General features: G+C 35.8%; 1 protein-coding gene across 1 annotated transcript in view; it reads right to left on the reverse strand.

Moving 5' to 3' along the window:
- SPRED1 (sprouty-related, EVH1 domain containing 1) overlaps nt 1-10663 on the reverse strand; it is a 141040-nt gene that overhangs the window by 12304 nt on the left and 118073 nt on the right. Inside the window, exon 6 of the mRNA XM_006883036.1 lies at nt 1488-1646. Within this exon, the coding sequence (XP_006883098.1) occupies nt 1488-1646 (159 nt within the window). The remainder of the gene's footprint in view (nt 1-1487; nt 1647-10663) is intronic.

Below are 10663 nucleotides of genomic sequence, written 5' to 3' on the forward strand. Positions count from 1 at the left end.
TGTGTGTGTGTGTGTAAAAAGAACATTACATAATAACCAATGTGAATTTATCCTAGGATTGCAAGGCTACAAGTCAAACTTTACAGTCTGCCAATCAGTAAAATAAAGCACGTAATAGTTCCTCTCATTTACTGCAGAAAAAGACATGATACACCTGTAATAAATCTTAGAGGGTTTTAGATCCTGATCTAGTAACTCATATAAGCTAACAACAACAACAAAGAAAATCTTGAAAGACAAATTTAGCGCATGTAACTACCAGATCTAGGTGGCCTGCTGGTAAGAATTTGTGCTACAATCTTAAAAGGCAAGAGGTTAGAATCCACGAGCGGCTCCGAGGGAGAAGGCTGGGCAATCACCTCCTGTGAAGATTGATCTGCTGCTATGGAAAACCTGATTAGCTAGGAGTTGGTTCTGACTCGACAGAACACAACAATAACATAGCAATTAAAATAGTGTAGCATTGATATAAAAATACAAACAGGTTGGAAAAGACCAGAAATATATCCACAAAACTTTAGTCTTGTGACAAAGCTGATACTGTTATGCAATAGTTTTAGAAAGCATGGACTTTTCAACACAAGGTGTTGAATCAGTTAGATGGAGAGAAAAATAAACCTTGTTCTGTTTTCAATCTGATCACTTACTCTTTAAGCAGTTAACAACTTTTTTTCATCTTTAACAGTTAAGGCACTTTCAAGATAAAAATTCAATACAATAGTTCATCTTCAAGAACAAGTCCAGTGTTTCCTCTTGTGGAGACATAGCGCTATCAATATGTATCTATTACTACACTGAACATTGCTTTAGAGTGATCATCATTTCTTCTGTTATCAGAAATTCTAAGCATAGGGTCTAATCTACATTAATGTTAATCTGTTGAATGCAATGCATCTCATATAGTTTTTCACAGCAAATGCATGTTTGAGTTCCTAGATTCATCTTAAAAGATACTATGGTGGGCTGTAGGCAAAAGTACGCACCTATACTCTTTAAGGTGTTCAAAATAAATTTCTTCACAGCACTGTTTTAGGAGTACATTCTCTCCTTGTACAGGAAACATCCTAGTGAAATTTAACAGTATATTTTCTAAAAATAGTCTGCTAAAAATTTTGTTCATAATTGTTCATGTGACATGCTTCTTATAAGTGTTACTAGGGAAATTTTTAGGTCTCAAGAGGCTAAAATGCTTTTTACTTTCTAGATAAATGACAATGTAAATTATACATTTCCCTTTTTATCTCTATCACCAAAACCTATATTAAAACTAATGGCCCAACTATTATATTTAGGTCTTGATTGTCCACATAGTTATATGAGGTTTTTCGTATTCTGTATTTGATTAATTGCAAATGTTTTCCTGTTTGTTTTTTGGGTTTTATTGTTTATTTTGCCCGGTAAAGGGTATGAAGAAGTCTTTGCCATTTTTTAACACATTCAAATTCTACATGTCTTACTATCATGCTTGAAGAAAAGTTTCTTCTCACCTGATTGGCTTGGCTTTGCAAGTAGACTCTTCTGGCATTCAGGTCTTCAAATGGAGGAGGTCTTGTATTTGAGCCTCTATAGGGCTCACTGGTAACAACTGTGTCTTGTTGGAAAAGGTGATCTTTTACTAGAGAACTGGAAGTGTCCTCTTCAGGTGCCTAATGGGAACACCAACCCCAATTAACTCATTAGTCATGAGAATGAAAAAACTACTAAATACATTTATGATACCTTTATGCAATTAGTATTTAGCAAATCCTTAAGTATATGCAAAGCACTATTCTGTGATGCTGGGGATCAAAAAGAGGAAGAATGTGGCCCATGACATTGGACAAAGATTAATTTCATTTACAGATTACTCAGAAGAATGAAATTCATGTACAAGAGACTTCAGTAAGAGAGATTTTCAATTAATGATAAAACACAAAACCAATTCTACTACCACTAAGACAATTCATTCTCATAGCAACACTCTAACAGGTTTTCAAAGCTGTAAATCTCTACAGGAGGAGACTGTCCATCTTTCTCCCAGAGGGCAGCTGGTGATCCAAGCCATTGGCTTCTTTCATTTTACAGTGAACATGCAATGTACCATACCACCAGAGCTCCTATCAAAGGCATTCATTAAAACTGTTTTCAGGGGGGTGAGGGGAAGGGACGTGGGAATTGTATACTAATGAAGGAATTTTGTTCTTTTTTTTTCTCTCTTTGGAGGGGGAAGCGAGCTGGTGGGGAGGGGTGGGAAGAGAGAAAACTGTGGCAATGAATGAATGGAAATCCAAAACCTCTGTAAAAAATAAATAAATAAATAAATAAATAATTATTTAAAAAAACCCCAAAACAAACTGTTTTCAAAACAATTTCTAGTAATTTATTAAATTCAGCAAATCCCCAAACATGAAGTTTTGAACAGTTGTTGTTTGCTATTACTTTCCTATTACGTTAGGGTAACTTTGGAAGAAATCGTGGCAGACAAATGATAATGATGGTGTACTTCTAGCGGCTCTTTTAAAATAATTCAGAGTACTCACTACAGGGCTAAATTGCATATTTCAACATAATGCAGATTTCTCCTTACAGTGCTAATAATTTTAAAGACATATAAGATCTTGATGGTATAGAATTAGCCAAGAGACATTAACTATGTACATTTTAATGCCTCCAAAAACCTGTTAAAGGATCAGCGACGAGATGTTTCTAATTCAAGGGTCAAGAGTTCTAATAACTATTGTGTTTCTTCTAACTATGAATGACATGGTTATTTTAAGCATCTAGCAAGATTATAATATATGTGAAATTACTCTGAAAAATACTATTTTGTACCAAAAAATAGAAAATTAAACATTTACAAAGTATTTGACATTTCATGACTGAAAAAGTATTATTATTTTTAGCTAAGTTTAATAAAAGTTGACCCAGTATATTATAGCAATTAATTTAAAATTGAGGAAGAATTGACTACACATTGATCTTTAGCAAATATTTTCAAAATGCATGAGCAAAACTAAAACCAGCTAAGAAAAAGTTCACAAAATACAACATATCCAGAGATTTTTAAAAACAAATGACTCTCAAAACAATTAAGAGATACCATCTCATCCCAGTAACAAATGCAAAGTTCAAAGAAGCAGTAAACAACAAATGCTGGCAAGGGATACTAGAACCTTTATTCATTGCTGGTGGGAGTGTAAGATGGTACAATCACTACGCAAAGTGGGTGGTCTGGTGCTTTCTCAAAAAGTTGGAAATAGAAATATAATTTGATCCAACAATTATCAGGAATATACCTTAAAGAAATCAGAGCTGCCACCCAAACAGATGTATACATACCCATGTTTATTGCTGCATTATTCACAATACAAAAGAGATGGAAGCAACCCAAGTACGTATCAACAAATGAATGGATAGAAAAATTATGGTATATTCACACAATGGAATACTACACAACACTGAAAAACAAGGAACTCATAAAATGTGATCCTAGTGGATATTATACAGAGTGAAATATCTGTTACAAAAGGACAAATACTATGTAATGCCACTGTTATAAAACAGGACTGATATGGGGGTTGGCGAAGTAACTAAACAAGAACAGATAAATAATGTATACTGCACTGGAACAGATGAAGGAAAGAACTATTTAAAAGGAATATATGATTAGGTATTATTTGTATGAAAACAGTTCAGAAAAAAAGGTGTACAGCAAGTGCACTGGGAGAGGAGTGGGAGGAAAGGGAGAAAATAATGAAACAATGAATGAATGAAAATCCAACTTTTCTGTAAATTTTTGTTAAAAATCACAATTTAAATAATAGAGTGGAAAAGGTAAAAAAAAACACCTAAAACAAAACAAATGACTCAAAAAATCATATTGTATCACAAACACTAAAAGAGATTTAGAGAAAGGGCTAGAATCTAGTCTCATCCAATTGTTCTTATGAGCTGTTGAGTTGCTTACAACTCATAACGACTTTAAGTACAAAGCCCTATATTCAGTCTATGCTTCTGCCAATCTTACTGTCTCCAACATATCTACCTACATTACCCTAGTCATAGAATCAATCTGTCTTATCAAGAGTCTTCCTCGTTTGTGCTGTCCCTTAACCCTCCCAAGCAGGACATCTCTCTCCAAGGACTCCTTGCAACATGTCCAAAGTATATCAGATGAAGCTTCAGAATCCTTGCCTCCAAGGAGCAGCCTGGTTTCATCCTCTCTAGGATAAACCTGTTTGTGCTTCTAGCAATCCATGGTATATTCAATACTCTTCTCCAGCACCACAGCTCGAAGGCATCAGTTCTCCTTCTAGCATCTCTAGTCACTGTCTAGCTTTCTGATGCATAGCAAGTAACTGCAAAGACCATGGCCTGAATCATGTGCACTTTAGTCTCCAAACTGAGACGCTGCTCTTCAGTACTTTGGAGAGGTCCCTGAATGCAGACTTTCCCCATATAATTTGTCTTTTCATTACCTGGCTGCTGGTACCAAGAGTGCTGACTGTGGAGCCAAGCAAACTAAAGCTGTCAACAATCTCGTTCTCTTCACCATTTATCATGATGCTGCCAATTGGCCCAGTAGTGAGAATCTTTGTTTTCTTGATGTTGGACTTCTCCTTGACCTTCTGAAGCAAGCACTTCAGGTCCACCTCAGTTTCAGCAAACAAAGTTGTATCAACTGTATAACGCAGATTGTTGATGAGTCTTCATCCAATTCTAATGCCACATTCTTCCTCATAGGGCCCAGACTCCCGGATAATCTGTCCCCCTATAAATTAAAAAGGTACGGAGATAGGACACGACCCTGGCGTACACCCTTCCCAATGTTGAACAATGCAGTGTTTTCTTCTCTGTTCTGGCGACTGCCTTCTGGTCTAAGCACAGGTTTTACATAAGCACTATCAAGAGTTCTGGGACTCCCATTCTTCTCAGAGTTATAGCCATAGTTTGTTGTGATTCACAAAGTTAAATGCCTTTGCATAGTTAATGAAACACAGAGAGACATTCCACTGGTACTGTTTTCAACCAAGATCCATCCAACATTAGCTATAATATTCTTAGTACCACAGCCTCTTCTAAACCCAGCTTGCACTTTTGGCATTTCTCTGCTGATGTGCTGTTCCAGTCATTTTTGGATACTTTTCCACAGAATCTTGCTTGTATTTGCTATTAATGATATTGCTTGATATTTCCACATTCTGTCAAGTCACCTTCTTTGGAATGGGAACAAATATAGATCTCTTCCAGTCAGTTGGCCAGGTGGTTATCCTCCAGATGTCTTGGCTCAACTTGCCAAAAGAAAAGAGATTTAGAGAAAGGGCTAGAATCCAGTCTCATCCAATTAAGAGTATAAAATTTAGATAATTTTCTCTGTAGTACCAGGAATAAATGATATACCAATTGACATATTTCAGCTAACAGATGTTGCCCTGGACGTGCTCACCAAGTTGTGCCAAGACATCTGGAGAACAACCACGTGGCCAACTGACTAGAAAAGATCTATTTTTGTTCCCATCCCAAAGAAGGGTGACCCAAAAGAGTGTGGAAACTATACAACAATATTATTTCACATGCAAGCAAGATTCTACTGAAGATTATCCAAAATGACTGGAACAGCACATCAGCAGAGAACAGCCAGAAGTCCAGGCTGGGTTTAGAAGGGGTCATAGTACTAGGGATATTGTAGCTAATGTCAGATGGATCTTAGCTGAAAGCAGGGAATACCAGAGGAATGTCTGTGTTTCATTGATTATGCAAAGGTGTTTGACTGTGTGGATCATAACAAACTGTGTCTGACTCTGAGAAGAATGGGAATCCCAGAACACTTGATCGTGCTAATGAGAAATCTATACTTGGACCAAGAGGTAGTCAAAGGAAAAGCAAGGAAACACTGCATGGTTCAAAATTGGTAAGGGAGTACGCCAGGGATGTGTCCTGTCTCCATACTTTTTCAACCTGTATGCAGAACAGATTATCCAGGAGGCTGGGTTTTATGAGGAGAAATGTAGGTCAAGATTGGTGGAAGATCTATCAACAATCTGCGTTATGCAGATGACACAATCCTGTTGCGGAAACTGAGGAGGACCTGAAGTGCTTGTTGCAGAGGGTCAAAGACTGCAGCCTCCAATATGGATTGAGGCTCAAAGTCAGTAAGATAAATTCTCACAACTGAACCAATTGGCTGCATCGGGATAGATGGGGAAGAGATTGAGATTGTTCACAGCTTTAGTTTGCTTGGCTCCACTGTCAACACTCTTGGCACCCGTAGCCAGGAAATTAAAAGACATATTATTGCCATGGGAAAGTGTGCTGTTAAGGACCTCTCCAAAGTACTGAAGAGCAACGGTATGTCTCTGGAGACTAAGGTGCATCTGATACAGGGCATGGTTTCTGCTATCACCTGTTATGCATCAGAGTGTTGGACAATGACTAAGGAGGACAGAAGAATTGATGCCTTTGAGCTATGATGTTGGAGAAGAGTATTGAGGGTACCATGGACTGCTAGGAAAACAAACAGATTCATCCTGGAAAGCGTTAAACCGGGCGGCTCCTTGGAGGCAAGGATTCTGAAGCTCTGTCTGACATACTTTGGACATGCTGTAAGGAGGGACTGGTCCTTGGAGAGGGACGTCATGCATGGGAGACAGGAGGGGAAGGCCCTCTATGAGGTGGATTGATTCAGTGACTGGGATAATTGGGATGGGAGTGTCAGAGACAGTGTGATTGGTATAGGACAGAGCAGAGTTTAGAGCTGTTGTACATAGGGTCGCTATGAGTTGCAAGTGACTCGATGGCACATAACAACAAGAATAACTCTTTACAAGAGTCTCCATTTTTCTTAATGTCAATGTGTACTTGTTACTCAGTTTAATAAAGACACTGTTAACCAATACAACCACTAATGTCTATGTCTTTTTCCATGTTAGCATCCTCTACATCTTTGCAATCAATGCTCTGAGGTTGATTTTCTTACTCTTTAAAAGTTTGCTACACAAGTAATGTCACTTAACTAGATGTTATTAAGTCATGGTGATGCCATGTGTGTCAGAATAGAATTCTCTCCAATAGATTTTCAATAGCTTTTTTTAAAAGTAAAAAGCTAGGTTGTTCTTCCAAGGTTCCTTCATATGGGCTTGAAACTTCATTTTTCTCAGTAAGCAACGGAGCCAAGCATTTACCTGTGTGCATGTTCCAGATGGTTTACTATACCTAAACAATGGTATTTAACTTAAGATGATTTTGCATTTTAATTATGTCATTGAAGACATTCTAAGATTTGCTATTTAAATAAATCACTTTTTTCTTGGAGGATGAAAAGCATCAAGCTGATGTGGATAGCCAGAGAGAACTTAGTTTCACTTCTGCATACCAGGAAAGGCTAATACTAAGTTATCAGATAGTGTACCAAGTACTTACATATGTTAACTCATCTAATCTTCTCAATGACCCTTCTAGGTAGATAGTATTAATATTTACTTTCTCCACCCCAGGAAACTAAAACCCAAGCAATTAAATAATTCAATAACAGTGAATCAGTTAATAAAGTGGTGAAAATAGAATGGAGGTACAATGTATCCATCAAGCTAAGGATATCTTAAAAATTTGAAACAAACTGTTATAAATAAACAGTCTCACAGGACAGTGAAATAGCACCAGTTATTATTACCTGATATACATATTTCAATATTTCTTCATGCACATATGTTTAACATATTATGCATAACTTGACTAAATTGTTATAGACTATATTTACAATCTTCACTTCATAACCTGCAATGGATTCTATCACAAACTAAGCTCTATTTTACAATCCAAACTGTCCGCAGAGAAATCCAGTGTTTATATGTGCTATAAATTTTTCAACCAATATTCATTTTTATGAACATTTAGATTTTCAAATTTTTGTCATATACAACACAACCCCTTACATGCCTATAATATTATTCCCTTTGGATTAGTGTCCATAAACAGAATTATTGAATACAGGGACATATGTCTTCAGTTGTATTACCAAACTACCCTCCAAAGCAAGTTTTTATTAATTGTAAACTCAACGGCATAAGACAGAGGAACAACTTCCTCATATTGGTTCATACTAAGCTTTATAATTTATTTCATGAGTTAAATACCAATCTAACTAGAAAATATATTTCAGTTACTTTTAAAAAATATTATATGTAGTGTTTCTGTAATAATTTAGATGTTAAGTATGCTCTTATTTGTATACAGGAGAAGAGCATTCAAGTTTAGCAAAAAATTGTTTTTTTAAAGATTATGTAACCCCTGAAAATTAACAATTATAGAAACAAGGTTATAACCTTAAGTTAGGTGGTTGGAAAACACTGTAAAACCTCCCACAAAAAAGTTTCTCATATGGTACTCACAAGGATTTATATATACATCTGCATGAACTTTCTAATTTTAAAATCATCTAAAGCTTTTATACACCATCTACATTCAATACTTTTTAGTATCATTTTTAAATAGCAGCTCTTGTATTCTCTGTAAAGTAATTGATGCCAACATTTAATATGCAATGCAAATCTGCTGCATTCTCTGCAGTTGGTATATTCTTCTAAGGCTGCTAAGAGATTGTTTAAACTTTATTTACAGAGTACTGTAACATTTTTTGTGTGTAGAGGTTTAAGGTTGCTGGGTAGAGCAATAAAATAATTCAGCTGTAGCTCTCTATCAAAACATAAGGCCAGAAGACAATTTAGAAAACATGTATATGGACTATGGTTCTCTTTCCTAGTACTAATTATAAAACAGAAAAAAATGCAAGGCATTTTATATATGGTTCCCAACATATAACTGTGAAAAAAGTGACATTATGGTCCACATTCTACTTCAGAACTTTATTTTTGTAGCTGTACTGTCACAAAACACAGCTCTGAAATGCAATTTTGTGTCATATACAACAAGAGAAATTACTGGTAATTATAAACATTTGTCTATTAAATGGGGAAAGTATTTTAAAATTTTTCTAATAAAATATCTTCACTTTATCATTATTTATGTTAAAAATGCCTATAATTATGTTTTTCTTAATAAAATGATACACTCAAATTATGTAAACTAAAAAGACAAAACAAAAAAATCCACAAAAAAACCAAAACCACTACAGAGAAAGACATAATTCACAATTGTATAGGTCAACAAAATCATATTAACATCTTGTTATAGTCCTTCTATTTGCAATCCACTTTTAAGTCGTGTATATAATTTCTGATCCTACACATTACATTTCGTTGTTTATTCTGATTAGCTTAAAGACAAGAGGAATACAAGAATCTGCTGTTGTGTTTTAAAATCTTCTATTTGTTTAAGAACATTAATAGCACACAGTATCTTCTCTAAGCAATCTAAACACAGTGAATTTTTTAAAAAAAATCTAAAACTGTAAAAAACCATTAAGAAGAATCTAGAAACAATGTTTGATAAAAACGTAAAAAGAAAATAAGTTCTCCTACTTGGCTTAATCTGCAGAAAAATCATAACACTTTTATTAACAAAAAGTTATTTCAATTTAATCATTGTTTTGGTTGTTATTGTTCAATACCAGAGTCAGAACTCATAGCTGACATTCCAATAGGTTTTCAGAGGCAATAAATCGCATAAGAGGAGACCGACCATGTTTTTTCATGATGAGAAACTGGTGGATTCAAACCACAGCTTTTGGGACAGCAGCACAGCTGCTTGGGGGTGGGGGGGCATGTTTATTTAAACCTCCTTTTAACCATATAAAGTAGGTCTTTACTAATAATCTGGGAATGGTAGCTGCAGGGGTCCCTGGCTAGTGTCCTGTACCTGAGAGAAGATGGTGAGATCAGCACCAACAATTAGAGACAAAGATTTTGGAGGAAATGTAAAATTTCTACCAACTTCTGCAATCAGAAATTGATCAAACATGCAATCAAGACGCACTGATAATAATGGGAGACGAACGCAAAAGTTGGTAACAGGAAAGAAGGATCAATAGCTGGAAAACATGGACTCGGTGAGTGATGAGGCTGAAGATAGATGGAATTCTGCACATTCAAGGATTTATTCATTGCAAATACTTTTTATAAGAAACACAAACGCAGGCTATATACATGGATTTCACCTGATGGTATACACAAGAACCAAATAGATTACATTTGTTTAAAGTCTTGCTGGAGAAGCTCAGTATCAGCTGTGAAAACGAGGCCAGGTGCTGATTGTGGGACAGACCACCAACTACTCATATGCAAGTTTCAAGCTAAAGTTGAGGAAAATAAAATCAAATCCACAGGAACCAAAACTTGACCTTAAGTCTGTCCCACTCGAATTTCAAAACCATCTCAGGAACAGGTTTGAGGCCTTGAGCACCAATGAGCGTAGACTAAATGAGCTCTGGGAGGATATCAAGAAAATCGTCCATGAAGAATGCAAAAGATCATTACAAAGGCTTAAGAAGAAGAAAAGACCAAGATGGATGTCAGATGAGACTCTGAATATTGCATTATTAGAATGCCGAGAAGCCAAAGCTAAAAGAAGACATCAAAGAGCTGAACAGAAAATTTCAAAAGGCAGCTCAGGACAACAAAGCAAGACACTATAATGAAATGTGCAGAGAGCTGGAGTGAGAAAATAAAAAGGGCCATACTCACTCAGTGTTTGTTAAGCTGAAGGAGTTAAAAATACATTCAAGATTCAG

Source organism: Elephantulus edwardii, unplaced genomic scaffold (genome assembly GCF_000299155.1).
Source record: "Elephantulus edwardii isolate Elephantulus edwardi_28Jun2011 unplaced genomic scaffold, EleEdw1.0 scaffold00026, whole genome shotgun sequence".
NCBI classification, from domain to species: Eukaryota; Metazoa; Chordata; class Mammalia; order Macroscelidea; family Macroscelididae; genus Elephantulus; species Elephantulus edwardii.